The following is a 24,819-nucleotide window of genomic DNA, read 5'->3' as shown; positions in this document are numbered from 1 at the left end:
GGTTTTCATGGCCAAGTGAAGATTTGAACTCTGATTGCCAGAGTCATAGTCCAATGTGCAAACCACTACATGCTGGCTCTAGGCCCAACTCCTAGGGCTCAGTTTTTTTCCATTAAATCTCATGTCCTGGTAAAATCCTGACATGGCAACCTTGCTGGTAGGTCTCATTGGGACAGTGACTATCTCTCCTGAACATATAGTTGTTGGGGAAGGGGCTGGGAGCAGGACCATGGCCAGTTAGAACTAGCAATTGGTAGGATAAAGGTGGATAAAGTCCTAGTAGGATTAAGGTGTTGTAGTAGTAGTGGGCAGGAAGCAGGTGATCAGCTCAGATGTCTGAAGAGGACATATACAGGCAGAGGGATGTAAGCTCTGAATACTTTGGCGGGTTATAGACCGCCATTTCGGACGTCCTCAGGACGTCCCATTTTAAAAAAGGGGTGTCTCTTCTAGACGCCCCTTTTCCTATCACGGACTCAGTCCATGACAAATGGTGGCAGCCATTCCACACGGCCGCCGCCATGTTTACGTCTTGGATGCATAGCGTCCAGACAGGGCACGGTGGTTATGACGTCGTGGATGCGCCATGGGCGCCTTGCGACGTCATAACAGTGCCGCAGGAAGAAGATCCATTTTGGAGCTTCTTTTTTGCTCCGCGAGGGAGTCGCGCGGTTTGTATGCTGCGACTCCCTCGCGGAGCAAAGAGCAGCACCAGCAGACCGCTGCAAAGCGGCGGTTTGTAACGCCTCCCCGTTTTCTTAGTTGTATCAAAGAGCCTATGCAGAAACAGGAAGCTTAGCCATTCAGGTCTCCATGTGATGTGGCATGGACATCTTGGAGAAAGACAGTTAAAACTTTACAGGGGAGACATGACAAAGGACAAGCAAAAGAACTGTGAAATTAAATATGGTACTACAAGTATTTCTAATACATTATAGGCTTTAAAATGAAAAAGTGATTTGTTACTACAAAACAATTCATGTTTTTGGAAATATCTAATGAATCTAAATAGACACGTGGTATTGCTTCCTAATCTGGAAAGGTGCACACATGTACTCATGCACTCATGCACGCGCGCACACACACACACACACACACACACACACATAAAATAAATAAATGGAACAATCAACATCTCTATTCTTTTTAAGCAAGATAACTTACCAGACACTGATCACAGTGCCTTCCGGTAACAAGACGCTTACAATAGCAGTTTCCTGTCTCAGAGTCACAAGGATTCCCTCCAGGAAGTGTTCCCAAAGGATTACATCCACAAGCTATATTAGGAAGCACAGTAAATAAATCAGGATCTAGTTGTTTGGGTCATAATTTTCACAGATTTCAATGCAAATATTTATCTCAACACTATCCCTCATTTTGAAGACTTGATGATAAATTGCTCCCCCCTCAATGCTGCCTGCTTTCACCACCCTAACTCCTTGTTTACTTGAATGTATTTTGTGGTAGATCAAAGCTAATGGCTCACAACAGCCTTACAACTAGCACTAATCTGCAGTCAGTGGGGGGGAGGGAGAATAGTAAAAACAACAACAAAAGAAATGTATTGAAACACAGAAGTATGTTGGAAAAGTATATAATTACAGTCAGAAATTTGGCGGTAGCATTGCCTAATGACTATTAAATGACTAATGAAGTAAACAAAAACCAGAAGTATTTAACTCTAACATTAAGGAATTTTACAAAATCTGTGGAGATCTGCACTTGCATTCATCAGGCAAGATGCTGGAAACCAGGTGCTAGCATCTCTCTCTGAATATTTTAATAAGGAACAACATTTCTGGCTTCCAAAACAAACAGAAACAAAAACTGCTCTTTCTTTCCAGATGACTATAGAATATTTTAGAAAATATCCACAATCCCATCAAAGCTAAACAATTCAAGATAATATAAATTTACTGTATCCCAATCACCAGTAAAAATGTACAGTGGCATGGTAAATGTGTGAAGGAAAAGTATGGATTTATAATTGTAAGCCTCTCTGATAGCCTTTAGGGCTGAAGGGCGGGTATAAATACCAAAATAAATAAATAAATAAATAAGTTCAACAGTAATGACTTTCAATTAGCAAAATTCACACAGTGAAGAATTAGCAATAGCTTTCAGATGGTTTTCTTTTGTTTTACTTACATTGACAGCCAAGAGGATTATCTGAACTTAATCCGTAGAACCCTTCTTTGCAGAAATCACAGCGTTCCCCTTCCACAAATAATTTACAGCGGCATTGCCCAGCAATAAGGCCAGCTGAGAAGTCAGTGTAGCGATCACAAACTCCATCATTCTGGGAGCCAGCTGGATCACAGTTACAGGCTAAACAACCAAACAAACCAAGCCTCTAATAAATAATCTTGAGTACTGTACAGAAGCATGCATATACATTACCATCTCCATTATCTAAAATTCTACCATCTATATCTCACATCATTTAAAGCCACTATGCTTCTACTTAATAGAAATTGGCCTGCTCATATATCTGCCATTCTATTGCATAACATTTTAAAAAGTTCTTTGTGCTTCTGGAATACAGAATGGCTCTTTAGAAAAAAGAACTTTCCCATTTGCAAATTTTAGGACAACAAATTCCAATGTTAATTCATATTCATTCTTTCAGAATCACATTCATATATGAAATGTGGGACAAAGAGGGTTAATATGGCTGAAATGTTAACTGCATTTCTCACTGATCACACCAAACTATCAGAAATAATTTCTCCTGAGTAATGGACTTACGTTCACAAATGTGGGGATCCCGGATATCTCTCTCTGGATGCTGGAAGTAGAAGGGTTTACACTGCTCACAATTACGCCCTATTGTGTTATGTTGACAGTCTTCACACACTCCACCACTGGTATTTCCAGTTGCCATATAAACAGCCACATCAAAATGGCACTGTGTAGAATGTTCATTGCAGTTGCACTCTAAAACAAAGACACACAGCCATTTCCATTAAATAACTACTCTTCCGAGGCCATGTAAATGCCTAATGCTTAAGGTAATCTTTGCATTCAACCCTTGACAAGTGTGTTGATAGTGAAATCAATGATGGTTTCAAATGACTTTTCATTGGCGATAAAGGGAGATGGAATGTATCAGAATAACTAAAAGCATTCCTTTGTTAGTTGCTCATTATACATTTAGCTGTTTAGAGACTCAAAATTAGATGGAGAAGATACTTAGAAAGCAGCCGTACTCTTTCCAATTCTATATTTCAGATATATGAATTTCATGGTAGTATTACTTCTGGCATAGTACTGCTAAGTTATTTATTCAGCTTATTCATTTACTGTATATCATATACTTGGAAATAGACAATTGCTACTAAAAACTCCCACTTGATATTTTAGGAACTCTCCTTTGATCATCTATCCTAACTGTAAATTAGAAGGTAACCTGTGCTTTTCTGAAGAGAGTATAATGTAAAGAAATTTGGAACTAGGATACAACACTCTGCTTGCCTAGTTCCACTGGTGCAAACCACAACGTTTGCCTTCTTTCACAGCTCTCTATACCTAAAAACCTGATGTGAATTGTTTCTCAGCTCTCAAGTTCAGATTTTGGTTATTATTGGTGGAATTGCTCCTCTCTGTACACTAATGGAACTACTTCTGCCAAGTGAATGACACTACTAGGTCCTGTTTATTGTGTTGCATGTTGCTTTTCTAAAAGGAAGTACAAAATTGCAGTTAATGTTGTTATTTGCCTATCTAATATGTTGTGATGCTTGCAAATACAAGGTCACCCCTTAATACATTTTAAATCTGTTCTCATACTAATCTACATGTAGGATTTCTTGCTGTGGTGATGATCTTACAATACAGGAAGCTCATCCACTTATCCAACGGGTTAGGGACTGTAGCACTATCAGAAATTGGAACTGGTTAAAAAGAACCCATGTAAATAATATGTGGGAATTACAGTGGCTTGCCTTGGATTACCCATGCGTGTCCATGCTGCTTGCAAAGTCTCTCAGTTGGCTTGATTCCCCCCCCCCCCCGCCCCTTTATTGCCTTGGAAGCAGCACTATGTGCGGTCAATCCCAAGCAAACCTCTTTGGCCAGAACTGAGAAAAGAGCAGACTCCTCATCAGGTTAATGGAACTTATTCTTAATTTGCAAACATCAAAAGAGCAACATCCAAACAATGATACCTTTATCGGGACAACCAAAATGCACAATTACATGTTGCAAGCTTTCAAAGTCACACTGGCTTCTTCATCAGGCAAACAGGAAAAAAAATTAAGATGTTAGTCACAAGCCTGCATTTTCTATTTCTGGTCTTAGTTCAGATGGTAGGGAAGCATGTGGCTTCACAAAGGAAGGAGACATGCTGGATTCCAAGGAAGCATCTTCTTTGAGTTGCAAATGGACATTAAATTTCCTTGACTTCGAAAATCTCCCAGTAACTGACTGGCCAAAGTGGGAGGTGCCAGCTTGCAGATAGCCCTCCCTACCATCTGAACAAAGACCAGAAACAGAAAATGCAGGCCTGTGACTAACATCTTCATTTATTTTCTCCTGCTAAAACTTACTTTTGCATGCATTGCTGTTGCGTCCTTCTGCAGGTCTCCATGGCAAATCATGGTAGAAGTCCAAGCATTGTTCACAGTTTAAACCTTTGGTGTTATGTTTGCACATGCAGTGACCATGAACCTTAAATGTGCAAAAAGAAGTTGAAATACAGCTACAGAGAGACACAATATCTTAAAAATGCAAGCAAAGTAATTTCCTCCTGTGGAGTAATGATTCATATATAGAAACATTGGTCTTTGATAATTAAGAGAAAAGTTATTTTAAAAAACAACAACAATCTAAGACTTTTCTCCAACCAGAAAACTTGAAACAATGGAACATGAGGAAGTAAGAATTATTTCATCTTTCACTGAGGTGATACACAGCCTGTTTCCTTTGTAATGTGGAAAAGAAGCATAACCTATATGCCAAGAAGAACAGACATATATCTAGAAGAGACAGCGGACACCCATGTCAGCAGAGTGGTGAATCTACTCCAAATTTTCACTTAAACTTTAAAGGAGCTATCCAAAATGCTGAACCTGTTTTGGTGACAGGGTCTAGTCCTGGTCTAAAGAGATCTGGGTCTGTTTACCTATTTTGACCCTCTATATTTGATAACTCTTAGTTTTAGTGTTTTTGTTTATACTGGAAGCTCCCCAAAGGGACTGGTCATTAATGGGAAATTCTTAAGAGTGCAAGAGGCAGAATCATATCAAAATCACTTCAACAACTAGTAAGGAATGCAGTATAGAAACATTTACCATTCCTTCCACTTCTTCATCATTTCCATGCACTGGTGCACATTCACTGGCATGCCCATAACAGAAGCAGTTTCCACGGACCACCATGTCATAAATGGCATAATAATATTTTTCTCTGATTTCCATTCTCGAATCAAGAAGATTGTCTCCCAACGTATGTAGCTTGATAAATTTTACTCTTATATTTGTGATCTTTAACATATCTGAGAAGAAGAAAAGGGAGCACCGGTTTTTAAAAACAAATTAAAAAAAAGTAACAGAGTAAGAAAGATGTACTACAAGCAAAATGGTAGTTATTACCCAGAGATATCTTATTATAGAAAAATATATATATATGACCAGGAGTCTGGGATCCTGCAGATTCATTCAGCAAAATGAAATGGCTATGTTTTAAAGAGACCCCTTTAATTCTTTGATATGTTCCTTTAACAAACTTGCTTGGTTTGTCAAAGCAGAGAAAAAGAGGAGATTCTGTGTTCTTTTCTTTTTGTATTCTTTTTATTTTGTAACCTAAACTGAGTATTTTCAGTTTTACTGAAGCCATATTATTTTATGTATTTTACCATTTTGCTATGCATATTAACCTAAATACCATTTTAAAATATACACCAACAATCATTGTTTGATACTGCATAATTCAGATAAGCATTTCTTAGTAGCAGTAACACCATCTATATGCTATATTCAGAAATCAAGTGCCAATAGAAAGATAGATGCTCTCTTTTCTCCTAAAGTTCAGAAAATTATCAGACACTAAATTGACATTAAATCCAACCAGATGAATGGCACTTGTTAGCTTCTCCACTTACTTAACTCCCATTGATTTCAGTGGGTCTACTCTAGTTGAAAGTAAAACTAAATATGTTAAATGTATTTATTTTAATTAACACCCTGCCCTGCTTCCATCATGGATCTCAAATCAACCCAAGGAAGATTTCCCAACCAGCCATTGATTAGATTCAAGCCAGCTCAGCTTCAGCAAAGTTGCTGCATCATGTGCCTTCCAGTCCAGAGTAAACTCAGGTCCTGTTTTAACCACCCTTATGCTCCTGGACAGGGAAAGCAAGAAGCATAAATAAATGAACTGAAATGAATCACTTTGTCAATATTACTCATTAACATTATGAATAGGAATGAAAGCTTCAGATGTGGCTGAAATACTTGCACTGAAGCAATTTTTGGCTTATCAGGCCACTGAAACCTTCACATAAACCTTCCTCATGATGGGCACCTGAAGACATTTCAGCACCCTTTAATCAGCTTACAAACATGCATGTTTAACAGCTCCTTTGATCCCAGTGGGGAACACAGGCGGGTGTTAATGAAAATTCTTCAGCCCTGGGCCCTGCAATCAGATACACTTTATTGCTGGTCCATTTGAAGCCACCTGTATTGTGAACCTTGGGGAAAAAACCTATCCTCCCTGCAGAGACAGTGTATGGGGTCACTAGATAAATGCCCACTTTGAAATAGTTTTGTTACAGCAACTTCTACTTCTTTTCAACTTAACAAGTGAAAGAGTATGTATCCCAACAGAGAGTGTTATAATCTGAACCAGAGAGACCAATGTGTAAGAGCCAACCCAATCACATGAGCCTCTGAAGTATTCAGAGACTACAATCTATCCAAAGAACTTCAACCAAATTGCTAAATGGGTCTGGCTACAGGAAGCACACAACTCCCTTGTCGCAACCAAACTCTCGCTGCCGGTTTGGTTCCAGGCTCAATTCAAAGTGCTTGTTATGATCTATAAAGCATTACACAGTTTAGGTCCATCTGAAGGACTGCATTCTCTAATAACATCTGCTTGTGTTTTGAGATCTTTTAAGGAAATCCTTCTCTCTGTCTCACTGCCCTCATTGTTACATTGGGTGGTAACACAGGGAAGGGCCTTCTCACTTGTCCCCAGGCTCTGGAGCTCCCATCCCAGAGAAAATAAACTGATACCCTCCTTGCTATCTTTTTTCAGGTCTGTGAACACTTTTCTGTTTGGGCAGGTTTTGGAAGATGATTTGCACAGGGTCTCACATAATGTGCTGCATTTTCTAACTGCTGTTTTCTTTTTAATGTTGGTGAATTAAAATGAAATTCAATATATGTAAAAAATAATGATTATCAATCATTTAGTGAGGTCCAAACACAAGCATAAATAATTTTACAGAAAGATAAAATAATGGGTACATACTCTGGATCCTTGGGCTATATGGGTCCTCTATTCTAAATGCTGGATCCAGAGCACGGTAAATTACCTGAAACAAACATGATGTGTTATCAGTATTATAAAGATTATTATATAAATAAAAATTAGGCATTTCAAAAGGTCCACCAACCTCTCCTTCAGAGGAAGGTTCAATATCAGAATATCGGGAATCACAAATAATGTCATCTACTTTCTTCATGGGTCCAATGGAGACACCTGGAAATGAATTTTCACAGTCGTAGGCAAAATATCTGTATACTTGCCAAGTCTTTCCAAAATCTGAGGATCTTTCGATCAACATTGCAGCTGGGCGAAATGTCTAAGAGTAAAGAATGGTAACAGACATGAATATATCTCACAATAGTACAAATTTTAGCATGCTAAAATATAAGATACATTTTAAATTACACAGACATATGTTGAAATAAGTTCCCAGTATTATCAGTTTTACTTTTCCTAAAAAGTATTTATTTTCCTAATGTATTTTTCTGGATTTTTTTTCCTGGTAGCTTCTATAAAGAATAAATCAGATCTCATTGTGGAGTGCATATGTCAATTACAGAATATGTTTAAAGCAACAGTAAGTCTCTTGTAATTGCAGGTGCTTAAACAGGACAATATGCCCAAGGGCCTGAAAACAAGGTAATAATATTCATCAATCATTCAGGCTGTACAAGCACAAGGTTCACCTGCAAATACTTCTGTTGCTTGGTAGATAGAATACTCCTTTAGTACCAGGAAGGCAATGTGTCAGTGAAAATAAGGATATATTTCCTGGGAATGTTTTTTGATACATTTTTTTTAATCCTAATCACCTTTTCTCTGAAAAAGAGAACATCAGACAGCCTAGTATAATCAATGTTGTGACTTCAATGCTTTATGAAATAGTTAATCTCTAGTGTTCCCAAATGACAGGCAGCAGAGCTGAGAACGTTGTCTACTCTGTAGATTCCGTAACCACTCAGGCTTAATTTAGCAGTAACCTGACAGTGGCGGGATACACACCGCCATATAGTACGTACTGTATACGTACTAGGGTTAGGAAGGGGCGGTGCTTCCGCACCCCCCTAACCCTAGTACGTATACAGTACATACAAGATGGCGGCGCCCCTTCCACATGGGCGCCGCCATATTTACGTAGTGGACGCATAGCATCCAGACGTGTCGCGGCGCTTATGACGTCGCGAATGCGCCTGCGGCGCCTCACGACATCATAGATGCACCGCAGAAAGAAGCTTCGAAATGGAGCTTTCTTTTTGCTCCGCGCGGGAGTCGCGCGGTTTGGCTGCTGCGGCTCCTGGCGGCGGCGGGGGAGCGCCGCAAAGCGGCAGTTTGTATCCCACCATAGACTGCCAAAATAAAGCTGTTTCGGGTCTCTTTGGAGGTATGCTATTTAAATGATGCATGGGTCCTAAGAGTCCGGAGATCGCGCCAAAGCCACACTCCATTCCTAAGCACTGGAGTGCAGCTTTGGTGCAGCTTCTGAATTCTTAGGGTGCATGCATCATTTAAACAGTATACCTTCAAAGAGACTCGAAGCAGCTTTATCTTGGCAGTCTGTAACAGGCCTTAGTATTACAAGGCCACAATTCAGTGGAGTCCCTAACTATGGTGTCACCTGGTGTGGGAAGTACGTGTGCCAGCATGTGTGCACTCAACCTGCTCCTCCATTCCTGAGCTTTCTTCCTGGGAAGGAAGCCTAGGGAGAAAGCTGCCTCAGGGACCTATGGGCAGTTTCTGAACATGGTTGCAGAGCTTGGAAAAAAACACTTGACTATTGATGGGAAGAGTTAACTGGGGGGGGGGGGGCAGACTTCAGCTGCTTAAATGACTGGGCAGTGTGACCAGGCTTCATGTGTGGAGGCATGGGGTGGGAGGAGGGCAATGGCTTACCTGGCTCTGGAAGAAGGTAGGATGGAGCCCCTGCCTACACCCCCCAAGGGACCCTGACCACCCTGAAGACACACCACCCACAAGCCCTGGCCAGAGACCACCAGGTGGCTCCACTGACAGAACCTGCTTGGCTCACTTCTGCTAAGGGACAGCGAAGAGGACAAGCCAGGCAGACGGAGGAGGAAGAAGCGGCCACGTCTCTACCTCCCTCTCCCTTTCCATTTGCTGAGGAGGCAGAAGGAAACCATAGGCAATGGAGCCAGGAGACAAGAGTTCCATTTGTGCAGCTGCTTCCATTGATCCAGGTCCTCCTGCCACCCGAAGCCTGCCACTTGGGCAGCATCGCCACAACCCTGGTGATCACCTCCACTACCAACCAAGTCCACTCCCTCATGCTCCTCCATTCCCAGGTTTTCTCCCTGTGGAGGAAGCCTGGGGAAGGAGCACACATGTCCCTCCTACATTGAAGGGGAACGAGGATCCAAACAGGTGTCAGTCATCTCCTTGGTATCATCTGGTGTGGTATACACACACACACACACACACACACACACACACACAGCAAAGCCACTGCTAATTATGGCCTTAGGCTGGTTTGGATGCTTTACATTGCGCCTGATACCTTCCAGAGCTACTTGAAGAGGTAAACCAACAACCTGCCCAAATACCAGGCTGTTTTGTGTTATAGGGCCATAGCTATGGTTCTATGGTTAGGTTGCTTTTGATGAATTGCATTATGCCATTATAACAAAAAATGGACAAGTGGGAAGTAACCTCTAAAACTTATTCTTGGGTATCAACTCAAAAGGTTGGTGTGGAAATTAAAAGATAAGGATAAGGAGCCAGCGTGGCGTAATGGTTTGAATCTTGGGCTACAACTCTGGAGAGCAGGATTCAATTCCCATGTCAGCCATCAAATCCACTGGGTGACTTTGGGCAAATCACATGCTCTCAGCTTCAGGGAAAGGCAATGGCAAACCTACTCTGAACAAATCTTGCCAAGAAAAATAAGTATGCCTTAGGGTTGCCATAAGTCATAAATGACTTGAAGGCAAGCAACAATAACAGCAGCAGCAGCAACAGCAACAACAGCATAATGATTTTAAACTTGAAAGGCTTCAACACTTTTGACAGGAACTCTTTGTTCCCTTCCTCCCCTGCCCGATGTCCACATTTTCTGTCTAATTCTCTTCTTGTCCATTTTCAGTGAACAGTCTGTTATATTACATCTCACATCTGCTGTTCATTAGTAGTATAAGGAGTGCAGGGCATTTATCCTACGACCTCTGAACCTCCCATGTCCCGTGGGTGTTGCCTATCCAAGGTACCTTAATTGGGTGGAGGTTAGCATGGATGTAAGCATGGCTAGAATGGGAGTGAATGGGGATAGTTACCAGGAAGATAGGAGAGTATGTAGAGGAGGGAGTTTGGTCACTCTACCTCAGAGACCAAAATTTTCAGGAAGAATTTAAAACTGTCCCTGTATCATAGGGAAGGGAAGATGCATTTAAATTAAGGACAAATACTACATTTGAATTTATGTCACTGTATTATCTTACACTAGATGGTTAGTCTAGATATGAGAAAACATTTGTCCTGCTTTCTTTGGTGGCTAAAATGGAACCTGTATTAAATGTCTCATAAAAATCAAATACTGTATAGTAAAATTTCCAATTAGCTAATTAATTAGATAAACAACAGACCATCAATTATCATAAATACCTTATTCTATAGGCAGGAACAGTGTTTCATAATTATGGAAACTATAATCCCCAGCAACAATCTCCAGCACATTTGCTCACCAGGAACAAACACTGAGTGTCCAAATTATTTTCACATGAATTAACCTTCTACAAATGCAATCCCAGCAGATATGAAAATCTCAGGAGAGTCAAGCTATTGTGTACCTCCCCAGTAAATTATATTTTAAACCATATGGTACATCTGTTCTGCCAGGACATCTGTTCAGAAGGAAACAAAGGCACTTTGTATACAGATGTTCTCTCTCTCCTCCCCCCCCCCCCCAATTGATTTCAGATGCCAAATGCAAAAGAAATCTAAAACCATTATTTTTGCTGTTTAACGTAATTGTATTGCTGGAATCTGACATGGATATAAGGAGTTGTACAGTGAAAATTTAGGTGGAACTACTAACAGCATACCTATTGGTTTTGCATCAACATAGATTTAATGATTAGTACTTTCAATAGTAGGCCAGCTAGAGATTACTGCTACAAATGCAAATATCAAACATTTTTAATGCAATCCTGTACATGCCTCCTCAGAAAAAAACAACCCACAAAGTTGAACTGGACTTCCTTAATCCCAGGTAGATGCGTATAGGACTGCAACCTTAATCTTTTTTCTTCTTTAAAAAATGTTTGGGATTTACTCAAAACAGATTTATCTAAGTGTACAGAAGAAGGCAATCAGCTTTAATGAAGTTTTGCATTCCAGTTTTAACAACTTTTAAAGGGGTTTGTCTCAAAACCAAGGTCATTGCTTTTCTTATTCTTAAATAGCTCATTAATCCTGTAACTGCCATCCATGACCAGTACTAGAAGATTACACAGTGCACATTTGTGATTTGAGAGAATGTTATGGATTCTTTACCTTGAAGGTCATAATGAGATGAGTGAAATGGAATTCAGCTTCCAGATCCAATTGGATGGTCACATTTTCTACTCCTGTGGAGGGAGGGAGAAAGGAAATAGCATTGTAAACAAGAACATTTGTTAAGCATTGAATTTCATCTCTCCGTGTGTCTCTCTTTGTTTCCTTGACGGAATCAGTCCCGTCAGACCAAAAGCCTGCTGATGTTCTTTGGCTTCAGCAGAATGAAAAAGTATCATATAGATTAAAATTACCACGAACTAGCTACACATTGCTATACACTAGTTGTTATAGAAACTAAAAAGCACCCGTTTTTGCTATCTCTCTAGAGCAAGGGAAGGGAACATAAGGCCCTCCAGCTGTTGTTATGCTGGAAGTCCTATCAGCCCTGGCCAGCAAAGCCAGTGGTGAAGGATCATGGAAGTCCAACAACATCTGGAGGGCTCCTTGTTTTCCAAGTCTTCCTCTAGAGCTTATATTACAAGATAGTCATTGTGGGAAACATTAACTGCGCCTAGTGGCGCAGTGGTTAAATGCCTGTACTGCAGCCATTCACTCAAAACCACAAGGTTGCGAGTTCAAGACCAGCAAAAGGGCCCAAGCTCGACTCAGGCTTGCATCCTTCCGAGGTCGCTAAAATGAGTACCCAGACTGTTGGGGGCAAATTAGCTTACTTGCTAATTAGCTTACTTGCTGTTCACCACTATGATCTTTGGAATAGCGGTATATAAATAAAACAAATTATATTATTATTATTATTATTATTAACAGAGCTGAAAGCTAAGTACATGCAAACTGTCACATGCTTCTTCCTCTTAGAACACTTGTGTGTGTGTAGACCTATGAATTCTGGATTATTTGTGAACAATATTACACTTTAAAATTAAAATAGCATCTATGGAACATACACTGCCATTCTTACACCACTGTAGACCTATCTTCCCCATATAAGATGGGCTCAAATACTTTTTGTATACCATAATATTCTCAGCATTTATACAAAACATTGTATTGTTCAACAGTAATAGTATCCACTATGATGTATCAAACTGCACTGCAATCTCTGAAGGTGATCAGTTGACATTGATCTTATCAACAGGGCAAGAATACTAAACCTTAACACAATACCATCCCTCTTGTAAGGCTTCTTTGAATCCCAATGTTGTGCAAATGAGAAGAGGAGGAATTCTTGTTACTGCCAATCAGTTATACAGTCGAACCTTTGTATCCATAGAGGATCTGTTCTGGCCACCTTCCCCGTGGCTATGAAAAATGCAGGACCTCAAGTCCCATTGTCTGTAACGTTGGTGTGACATTTGTGCGGCCACATAAGCCACTTAATGGTGCTTGCTGTCCATGGATGCTCAAATCCACAGGTGGCAAGTCCACAGATGGCGAGGTTCCACTGTAGTTCACCATCAACCATGGATGTTTTTTCATGTAGCATTTAAGTGTGGTTTGACATAAAGTGCTCAAGCTGGAAAGATCTATCACCATGCTACCAGCATACACCTCACCGCATCTGATTTTGGAAGCCAGCTAGGGCTGGGTCTGCCCAGTACTTGGATGGAAGACCACCAAGGAATACTAGGGATCTCAAAGTAAGGATAGCAAAGAGTCCTGCCTGAAACCCTGGAGAACCTCCAACAGTCAGAGTTCAAAATACTGACTCAGTATAAGTTTCCCATGTTCCCACATCTGAGTGAACCTAGCTTCCTGAATGATCAGGGGAAGGACTTTGGCAGAACCTAAACTGAATTATCCATACAAGTAATTGTTTTGCAGTAAAATGTGGAGTCAAGATCCTAATGCTGTCCTTTGGTACCTAACACTAGCATCATGTGGCCCTTTTTTCCTTGTCCGTACAAATGCAGCCTCCTGTGTCACCAAAAACCTGCTCAAGGTTTCCCAGACCTCAAGAGAAGGTTTTTGGTATGCAAGAGAGTACCAGAAGGCATGGGGGCAGGGCACCAGTTCTGGCAGACGCAGTGGAATCTGGTGGGAACATACACCATTGATCGTTCCTATACTTCATCTTCTTGGCTGAATTCATCTTGTTCTCAAACAGATGGTCCTACCTGATGAATTGCTTTACTGGATCTGATCCAGGTCCATCAAGTCTACCATTCTGCATTCAACAATGCTCTTGTTATAGGCTGGATGAATTTTAGCTGGCAATTCCTCAGCCTGTGCATATCCCATTACAATGTTTATATATAACTAAATAAGGACATTTAACCTGGTAGAGACCTATAGATGGTGTAGATAGACTTTAAGATATTTAAGTGGAATGTTAATGTTAACCTGGCCTCTCTGGTTTAACCGCTATCATAAGCTGGGAATTTTCATAACCAGAAGTTGATAAAAGTAAGCTCAGACAGGGACCCGAACTAACTGACAAGTGGCACAGACCCTCCAATCTCTCAGTCTGAGAGGAAGGGGTGGAGAACCCGTGCCTGTTTCACTCTACCAGCTGCCTCTAGATATTAATAAGAAGGATGTGGATAAATCCTTTTGTTTGCTTTTTGCATGTATTACTTTTGAAGATGGAGGTTCCATTTAACTGTTGTAGCCTTCTATCTACAGATACAATGTACTGCTGGAGTGCTTCCAGGGAGTTGCTAAGAAAAAGGCACTGCATAACTATACCGTCTTTTCTTCCATAACTAATTTTTGGGGAAAGTAAGAAGGTGGAAGAAGGTAAAGCGCAGAAAGCTTACAAGTGAAATACAACTTTTATCTAGATCCTCTCTAAAATTCTGTGAATGAGGCAGAGCAATTTGACCGCCACCACTACAAGCATACCTAGATAGCTAAGGACCTTGCAAACAGTGGAAAGTACAGCTGAAATTTTGAAGTGCAGGAATCTCAGTGTGTCAGTCCCCAAAGCCTTAGGAACCCAAGGAGAATTAATAACCACACCCAAGGTATTGATTCTACTTTTTAAAATTCAGATTCAAAATTGCTAACTTTCTGGTTAAAGCCACCAAAAATGCAAACATTCAAAAACAAACCAAATACTCATGACATCTCACATGTATATTCACAAGATGTAACTGCTAACCTATACATGTTTGCCAGATGTTTTTAACGATGTTGCTGCTTCCTTGAATACTAACTTGTAGTTTCTCCTTCCAAGTCTATGATTCTGTGATTCTCTCTTAATCTGTTTCAAGTTCGCTCATTCACTTGTCAGAGTAAGCAGGGTCCACTTTGGTGCATCTTTCCTGCTCTAACCTTCCCACCTGTAATTCCTCCTCTTCCCCTCTGATATACCCAGTGGAGGCTGCTATATGAATCTGATTCTCTTTTAAGCCTGAACTTCTAAGGGTGCAATTGAAGGCAATTAACTTATTTTGGTGATAGGCCTCTTGGACAATTCTTTCTAAGTTTGGGCTAAAAGCCAAAGAAGATTCATGGTCATGAAAGTCACATTGGCCTGTTACAGACAGCCAAAATAAAGCTGCTTCAGGTCTCTTTGGAGGTATGCTATTTAAATGAAGCATGGGTCCTAAGAGTCCGGAGGTCACGCCAAAGCCACACTCCATTCCTAAGCACTGGAGTGCAGCTATGGTGCAGCTTCCGGATTCTTAGGATGCATGCATCATTTAAACAGCATACCTCCAAAGAGACCCAAAGCAGCTTTATTTTGGCAGTCTGTAACAGGCCATTGTTTTGGGTCCCACTTTCGGAGAAAGATGTGAGAATGAAAGATAGAGAGCCATCATCTGCCCCAGGTTGTATCACTGTCAAAAAACATAAAACTAAATCATGGTCTTTGAATTTCACTTAAAATTTCTTTGAACAGGAAAATTAATTTTTTATTTAATTTTTTTAAACCAAAATCGGATTATTCTCTTCATAGCCCATCCTGTGGCAGAAGTTTAATCTCTCTCTGCCATGAAATATCATGCCAGGTAATCCTTTAAGTGGAAGCAGCAGAAAAAAGGATAAAACTATGCTCTTGAAATGTTAAACAGCAATAATTCAGAATTAAATATGAATTGTAATAAATGTCCTTATTGGAGCCTAGTCTAATGCAGAAAACACAAGCTACACAGAAAGAATCATGTGTTGTTTATTTCTGAAGGAAGCTTGTGTGCCGAAACTTTTCTGCATTTCTGATGCCAAGTTTAGTGCAATAAAACTACATGACAGATATTTACAATACTGAATGGAAAACCCTGGAGACTGAGAGCTCAGCTTAATTCATTTGGGGTGAAAGGTGGACTAAGGATGGATCCCAAGAACACTTACGTAGATGTACATTAACAGAAAATAATTCCAAACAGCTGTGCACAGAACAGACTATAGTTATAGTATTTTCTCCACTGGTGGGTCTGTTGTCCATGCACGAAGGTGAGCTGCCTCCCTTTCCCACTCACCCAGTGGCCCTGCCAGACCCGGAAATGACTGTTGGGTAACGGCCAGAAGCCCACTGCCAACAGCAGTCACTGGTGGGAAGAGGTTGTCTTCCAGGTGTTCTGGCCATGTGGGAAAGTAAGTCACCTCCCCTTTCCTGATCACCCAGCAACTGTGCCAGACCCAGAAAAGGCTACCAGCCACAGCAGTAACCCACCCCGACCATAGCAGAAGCAGCCTGGCTTGTGGAGGGGGTGCCAGGTAGCCTTGGGTAACACTAACCCTAGTGATGCCACTGAGCACACCCATTGAATCAGTGGGATTTACATAATGCTTGTCTTACCATTCAGCCTCAGAGGGAGGCAATAGCAAATCTTGGCAGAAAACTGTAATTGATTCACCTTAGAGTTGCCATAAGTTGGAAATGACTTAAAGGCAGAATAACACTTCTCAGGTTCACAGGGCACCCAAAGTGGCTCCAAATGCAAAACAAACAAAACAAACAAAACAAAACAAACAAGCTTCATTTATATACCGCTTCATACCGCCTAAGCAGTGTCTAAGTGGTTTACAACTGTAAGCTAAAAAACAACACTAAACACCTAATAATTTAATAAGGCTTGAAGAAACAATTACTTAAAAATATCATCATTACCTTGTCTTTGAACATCAGGCAACAACAAAGTATATTTGTACCAAACTGTTTTGACAATCTTTCTGAAAACTGGAAAGAAAGCAGCTTCATGGGAGATAGAGTTCCTAAGCCTAAATCCACTACCAAGAAGATCTTGACTTGAGACACTGCAAGAGTGAGATTATTCATTGTGAAACATGTCTTCATTTGCATCCTTCTAGCTTGTGAGATCTGAGCTCATAAGTGAAATTCATCCGGGGGGGGGGGGGGGGGAACAACTACATACTGTATCATTATTTCCTTCTACTCTTAGTATTTTGAAATTTTGAAAACCTTTTCTGGGATAAAAAATCCTAAACTTAAATTAAAGGATCTACTTTTACAAAAGGAAAATACTTTGGTGAAAGGATTGCAATTCTATGAAGCAGAGGCAGTAATAATTACAAGGCAAGCAGCTGTATAGATAATTTTGAGCACTGAGAGACATATACGATCAGTTGAGGGACACAAGTTTTGTTTTAGAAGAATCCTTCCCATATAAATAAATAGCCTACCAGTTTCTGACTGCCACCACAACTTGAGGCGGTTTGGAGCAAATGTTGTGACCACATTTTCAATGCGATGGCTATCAGGGTTGAGAGTCTCATGGAATGGGTCTCTTGAATCACATGTGAAACATTTTTTGTCCTCCTAAAATGAAACAAAGAAATTAGTCTTGCAGAGACCACTATTTCTGAGTGTGATCACCATGTTTGACAACCTTATAGTTTTGACAAATACCAGGCATATTGGACTTCAAATAGAAAATGTGCATCATGTTTACTTGTTGTTGTTGCTGTTGTTGTGTGTCTTTAAGCCATTTCTGATTTATGGCAACCCTAAGGTCAACCTATCATGGGTTTTATGGGGCTGAGAATGTGTGGGTTTCGATGGCTGAGCAGGGAATCAAACTCTTCTCTCCAGAATTGTATTCCACTGCTGAAATCACTACCCCAAGCTGGTTTCATGTTTACTTACTTCCCAAGAAACAGTCTCAAGTTGTGTTGCTATCAGTGTGGAGCTATTGAGAGAAGGTCCTGAATACTGATACCTCTCCTTACAAAATATGAATGGATCAATTTAATACATTAATTTATTCAAATATAAATTTTATATATTTCACTTGGTTGAGCGAACTAATTGATACACTGGCAAAGTGAAAAGCAAGATCACATCTTGAAGGAGAAAAAAAAATCTTGTGAACATGTAATGTCTCTTTTAAAAATAAATAAAAGTTCAATTATTCCACCGATATAGTGTATAAATCCCCCCAATAGCTATATTTCTAGGGGAAGGGACAAATGCAGAACTCTGTCGGGTTATTCACTAGTACACTTATCCCTCCACATTCGCTAGGGTTAGGGGCACAGGACACCTGTGAATGTGTATAACCCGCAAATAACAAAAACATTATGGTTTCTTACCTGAGAGAAATACCTCTAGGAATCTCTAGGTCCTCTAGTGTAACTCTGTAGTCAACATCTGCTATACGTTGACCATATATTTGCACTGGAGGAGCTATAAATGCCCAGTGGAGTGTTCTCCCTAGGAATCTCTAGGTCCTTCAGTGTGACTTTTGGTTAAAGTTGGCCATAGAGTTGCGCTGAAGGACCTAGAATATATTAATAAAATCTGTGAATAATCAAATCTGCAAAAGACAAAGCTGTAAATGTGGAGGGACGAGTGTACATACCGCACTGTTTGTACAATAAGATTCATATTATACAGTTTGGCAGACAAGAGTCCTTTCCCTGCCACTATTTCCCAGAATAGTAGCTAAGATGGAATGGGTCACAGCCAAAAGAATTCAAGATGCCCTCTCCGTGTTTATACTGTCTCCAGGACCACTAGTCAGGCTCCTTGCTCTGCCACAAAATGTGGAATTGTGGAATTATAATCCTTTGCATGATGCTTGGGCACAATTCTTGTTTAGCCTTGAAGAACTACTGCAGGATTAAGTTTGTCAGATTCCAATTCTTCAAATCTTGCTACCTAATTTGCACATTACACACACTATTGTATCCCCCCCCCCGCCACTAAATTTCTTATTTGGTACTGTTTATATAGCACAATCTAATCTGAGACAATCACCATTGTGTAACTGTGAGGGTACTGGACTTGGATCAGGACAGTGACATCAGTAGGGCTGTTGTCACCTGGTGCAGTAACTCATCATGTCACACACGCCATTGACCTCCTCCCACACTTAGTAATGTATTTTGTACCAATGTTACTAGCAAAATTAAAACTATACCTTTAAATTACAATATCATATGCACAGCCTAAATGTATTTACATAGTTTCATGTGGTTCAAGTAAAAATCTGACAAGATATGACATTTTTAAAGAAAAATTTCAAAGAGAAATTGGAAAAAAACACCCTCCATTCTCCATTTACTGAGTCTTGTGCCACTCGTGGCTTCACTCCCACTGAGTTCCAGGGTTTTAAAGGAATGCAAGTGAATGCCACAGCTCATTTCTGCCAAAAGGCAGACATCTGGGAATCAGTGGTGTCACCCCCCCCCTTAAGGTGTCAACCAGTGCAGTCCACACTTCACACACCTCTCTAGTGACACCCCTGGATCAGGGAGATCAAAATTCAAATCTGGTTGGTCACACAATCAGTAATCATTAGTGTTAGTTATTCTTATGTATCACATAGGTTGCCTTGTAAGAAAATGCTTCTTTCTGCTTTAATGAGATAACCAAATCTGTAATGATATATTTCCCTTTCAAAAACCAGGGGAATTCAATAAAGAAACCCCTACTGCTTTAGGACCAGAGTTATTGTATGCAGTTTACATCTATGCCTTTAATTTGATTTGCAGAAGATTCTGTAAACCTCTGTTTTGACAAATGATTTGTGGATCTCTGATTTGGCTATAGCAGTTGACTGCACTGAGGAGTTTGAAGTCACTGCAATAGTGGCTTTATTAGGACCAATCTTATTGTTGCAAATTTGCAAGCAAGCTTTTCAGTTTTCTAGAACTATTAATCACATTAGATTTTAAAGCTAAAGGGAGGCTCAGATAACACATACTGTTGCTTCTCTAAAATCTTTACTTTATAAATCTATACTTTGACTTCCTTAAGGTGGAGAGCCAGAGATGTTACTCAAATCCAACCGGGTTTAGCCTCACCCATAGAATGCAAGATGGTCCAACTGGTTGGCCCAACAAAGGTATCACTGTTTCATGGATTTGGGATAATGCTGTACTTTGCTATATGACCAACACAGCTACCCCTGGATATATTTTCTGGATGTGAAAATACCACATTTTAGCTGCCACAAGGAAACCTAAATAGAGAGCCAATGGACTGAGACTTTACTATTTTAGGTTTCTAGCTTGAACAAAGGTAAATTTGGAATGCATTGGCTTGTTTTATCTTAGCAACACCTAAAAGTAATAACACCACGACTTCCTTAGAAAGTCAATGTTCTCTTCCTAACAAAGAGGTTTGTGGCCTCACAAAGGATTTGAGACAAACTGGATCTCAAAGGCATTAGCCTTTTATCTTGCAAGTTGAATTTAAAGTTTATTTCCTTGATTGAATCTCCCAGTACCCACATGGCCTGAAGGAGGAGGGGCCCACTTGCATCAATACCCTTGTATACCATCTGAACAGAGAACTACAACATCTAGACCAAATGCAGGGCCATGAGTAAGATCACTAAACTATTTTTTTCCCTTTTGTCTCTTGTACCATTTTAAGACCTTTTTGCCTTATGATAAAGCCCAGTGGAGCGTGGGATGCTTGCAACATATATAATGTGCCTTTTGGTTGGCCCAATAAATCATCACTTTTTATTGCGGATTTTGGATGATGCTTGTGAACACAAAATGAAATGATGAACCAGAGGCTACTAGGCAAAGGAACATAATGGACAAAGAAAACCATGGCTTGTTCTCACATTTAAAAATGAAATAAAAATCTCAGTTAGTCAGTTTAGTCTCTAGACCAATCAAATCTTGCAGGTCTTTGAAGGGTTAAAAGTAAAGAGGATAATGCTGTCCTTTATATTAGAAATCTGTAGAATTAAATTTAGTTATTTAATTCTTTTGAAGTGTTCCTAGTTGTTGATTTTTTAAAAACTTTACTTCTCTGACAGAGGTTCCAGGACCTCGGTTCATTTTCGAGGAGCTCAACAATTTTCCTCCTTTAGCTCTGGGGTCTTTTAAATAAAATGTCATTTTTTCCCTTATGCTCCCACTTGACATGTTTTACCCTTTCCTACTTGGATAACATGTGTAATATATTTTCACAATCATCACAAGAGATGGGTCTTCTCAATTGGATGTTCCCCAACATCTGTCAGTTTCTCCCAGATGTTTTCCAAAAAAACCCCCATTTCATTTTTGACAAAGCCTGTAGTTCTCTTTTAAATCTGAGATACGTCACTTTGGTTTAAAAAATATTTTATTTTCTTCTGGTACAACACTTTTATCATTTAAAATTGTATTTTGAAAAAAAAGAAAAAAAGAATGGCGGTACCATGAAAAAAATCACTATATCTACACATTATACTCTGAAACTGCTACAAAACTAACAATACCTCCCATTACTCATACACCCCACTTATCTTGGTTAGAGGTCAACAGATGCTGGGAAGGAGTGCACATACCTGACACCTTCTCTCAGCCCCCTCTTGCCGGGGAAATGAAATCAAGTACACACCTGAAGTTTTCCTTTATTCTTACCCTTCAAATACCGCTTGTCCCCCCACACATTGATTAAAACTGTTATACTCAATACACGACTACTAGTACATATAACCACATCAGCTTAACTCGGACCTGGGATAATTTCACTTAGCTGACATTCTGACCTGTTATAATTAGTGGGCGGATTGGGCGATTCCAACACATATCCCCACTCACGCGGAAGCGCACCGGTCTGACCCCTGTGACGCACACAGCTCTGCATATTCTCCATCTACTCCAGATAGCACGTTATCTTAACTGCGTGAGCTCTCCCCCACGCAAACACAAGCGATAGTTGCAACTCGTATAAGCCATGCTGCTCCCCTAGACCTATTCCGACAGTCGCTAGCAGACGTGTAGAGAGATAACGAGGCGTTTCGTTTTTGCGCAATTATGAGAGTTTACTACCTTTGCATGTTGATTTGGGATTTCGCCGTCAACACCTGTGTCCATAGTCGATTCGGTTTGCTTCTGAGAGGCAAGGCGATGCGGGGTGCCTACGGTCGAACAAATTGTATGTTTAGCGTAGATGTATTCGTAAGTCTTGTACACCACACTGCTCGCACCGGTCGGCTAGAGATGGTGTAGTTGCTGGCGTTGTGAGCTACAAGACCGTTTCTGGATTGCCCGTGGGTGCAGCTCTATATGGCTACTTATCCTGTTGTTTTTGCAACTTTAGAGGCGCGGATGTACGCAACTGGGCACGACCGGGTTGTTTGGGAGTAGCCATTTGCCTTTCCCTGAGGCTTGAGAGTATGACCTGTATTGAATCCTCCAGGTCACCTCTGGGTTCCCTGGTCAATTGGAGATTTGACACACTGGTCTACCGATGTCATCAATCTGGCACTAAACCCACACTGGCTCTTACTTTATAAATTGCTCCTGAACCACCATGCCCTCAAGGCTTAGACTAAGATAGCTATGCTAACCAGCTCAACCTGGAACGATAATCTGTTCACTAACGAGCGCAATTTTCCTGATTTCACAACCCGCCATTTTGAAGAGAGAGAGAGGAGTCGTGAGATGAATAATGAGGAGTCTTGGAGGTCTGTCAGCTTGACAGAGTAGAGGGAGACGTCGACGGCTAACACGTGGCTGTTCCCTCCAACCGGGATTTATACACAAAGTGTCCCCCACGCTCACATTTTGATCTAAGCGGAAACCCCTGTTTCCAATATATTACAACTATTGTAGACACCGTTGTACTTCGAGTTGTGCGTCATAAATTGCACTAAAGCGAAAGCAACGACACGTGATACAAACGTACCCCAATTTGCGTCGTTTAAACACTTTACATAGCATCGTCCTGTATATAATTTCTTGGCATATTTTCTACCATTTTTTATCATTAAAAAGAATGCTACTTTGGTCACCATATAAGTACATAGCTCTCCCCGACCGGACTCGCAAATTCTAGGTTTGGCTGATACACGGCGACGCCTGGCAGATTGTGGTATTGGGTTGGGCAGGAGGTGCTGTGTTGTTGAGGTACATGGTTGTCACGTAGGTGCGAGTCATATTGTTGTTCTTCCAGGTTCATAGATGTCGCTTGATACCTTTTAAATCAGATCACCATACTACAGTGAAGCTCTGGAATATACCACAGACTCCTGGAGAAGCTCCAGCAAAAGCAATGTGCAACACATGAGTTGTACCTCAGTATCTTTAATCTATAACAGGAGCAGAACACTCCTGGGGGATTTTTGCACATCCTTAGGTTTTAGCCTGTTTCCTCCACCCAATTCTACCTACTCCATTTTTCAACTTTCCAGATGAATTTTGCCTCAGAACCAGTGAAGTAACACACCAAGAAGCAGATTACATCAACACATCTCAAGCTTTTATTTGCAGTTTTCGCTGATTACACCTGAAAATCTGCCATAGAATTGTGATTGATCCTTGGGCCTTCTGGCATGCTTATTTTTGATCAACAGCATCATGAAGGAACCTGAATGAACTGCTTGGACTCTCTGGGAGCTAAATATCTTAGGCAACACTTGAAACAAAACTGGTGTGGGATTTGTGTTTAATCCTTTTTTAAGGGTGTGGTGTTAGATATATACTATACAGACTGTATGTAGTGTATATGACTGTCTTTAATCATGTAAGCTGCTTGATTGTTCTGTAGCGAAAAGTGGGGTATAAATAAAAGTTTATTTATTTATTTCTGATTACATCTTGCTGTGTCCGCTTTTTTTTAAAAGAGATATTTGATTGAAGTTTTTATATGTAGTAAAATACAAAGAACATTTATGATCAAAAAAGAAAAAAGAAAATAGGGAAAAACAGAGACAGAGAAAAGCAGAAAAGTTGGGGGGAAATAGAAATATGTGGGGTGGAGGTGGGAAAGAATACACGGAAGCTGTGCCTACTTTTTGATTTGACTTCACTTTCCAGCTCAAAAAAAAAAAGAAAGAAAGAAAAAGAAAAAAGAAAAAAGAAAAAAGAAAAAGAAAGAAAAGAAAAGAAAGAAAAGCTGAATCAGGAAAGAGGTGGAAGAAGTTCCCAAAGCATGCCTCACATTTTAAAGCCCTGCATTTTTCTTGATATAGTTTGAGATGGTTTGAATTAAGACAGAACACTCCAAGAATTGAGATAAGACCTTCTTTGTTGGCAAAGCAGAGCTAGCAAAGAGGGCTCATGCTACCATAATCCTCAAGGAGTTGGTCATTCAGGGAGCAAAAGCAAATTGGGAGGAAACGCAGGACACATGCACTGTAATTCGAGCCCGCAGGGAGAGTCTGCTTCCTCTCAACCTCTAGACGCACCAGATGTTTTACTTACAGGAGGGAGTGGGTTACTTGGTCAACTGAGGGGGAGAAGAAAGGAGGATGTGGAGGCAGGGACTGTTGCAAACAAGAGTTCCCCCATCTCCCATAATCACTGAATGCTTCTCTTTATGATCCTTTCTGCCAGAGTTACCTGAAGGTGGCTCAAGATGCAGTATGGTTCAGGCTTTTGGAGGCCACATGTGGAGGTGACATGTAGCTTATCATGTGGCCTTAAGTAGTCCCGGTGGCTGGGTAGCAGCTCCTTCAGCACATCCATAGTGTATTCTGGTTCCTGAGCTGCTACAAAAGGCCC

The 24,819-nt window shown here is 40.5% G+C and overlaps 1 protein-coding gene across 3 annotated transcripts in view; it reads right to left on the bottom strand.

The window, feature by feature from the left end:
* The window catches only part of LAMB1 (laminin subunit beta 1), a 64,651-nt gene extending 39,832 nt beyond the window's left edge, over positions 1-24,819 (bottom strand). For 2 of the 3 annotated variants that reach the window (XM_042468148.1, XM_042468150.1), the window contains exons 1-10: positions 24,658-24,819; positions 17,548-17,683; positions 11,998-12,071; positions 7,622-7,810; positions 7,477-7,540; positions 5,292-5,494; positions 4,548-4,668; positions 2,749-2,937; positions 2,149-2,328; positions 1,165-1,277 (exon numbers count right to left, since the gene is read on the bottom strand). In XM_042468148.1, coding sequence (XP_042324082.1) covers positions 1,165-1,277; positions 2,149-2,328; positions 2,749-2,937; positions 4,548-4,668; positions 5,292-5,494; positions 7,477-7,540; positions 7,622-7,810; positions 11,998-12,071; positions 17,548-17,683; positions 24,658-24,783 — 1,395 coding nt within the window. In that variant the 5' untranslated portion in view covers positions 24,784-24,819. Of the gene's footprint in view, positions 1-1,164; positions 1,278-2,148; positions 2,329-2,748; positions 2,938-4,547; positions 4,669-5,291; positions 5,495-7,476; positions 7,541-7,621; positions 7,811-8,180; positions 8,471-11,997; positions 12,072-17,547; positions 17,684-24,657 lie in introns of those variants that run through there. The other variant, XM_042468149.1, reaches the window with a different exon arrangement.

The sequence above is a fragment of the Sceloporus undulatus genome, chromosome 5, assembly GCF_019175285.1.
Source record: "Sceloporus undulatus isolate JIND9_A2432 ecotype Alabama chromosome 5, SceUnd_v1.1, whole genome shotgun sequence".
Taxonomy (NCBI): Eukaryota; Metazoa; Chordata; class Lepidosauria; order Squamata; family Phrynosomatidae; genus Sceloporus; species Sceloporus undulatus.
Note: the sequence above shows the minus strand (reverse complement) of the source record. Positions and strands in the feature narration are given on the sequence as shown.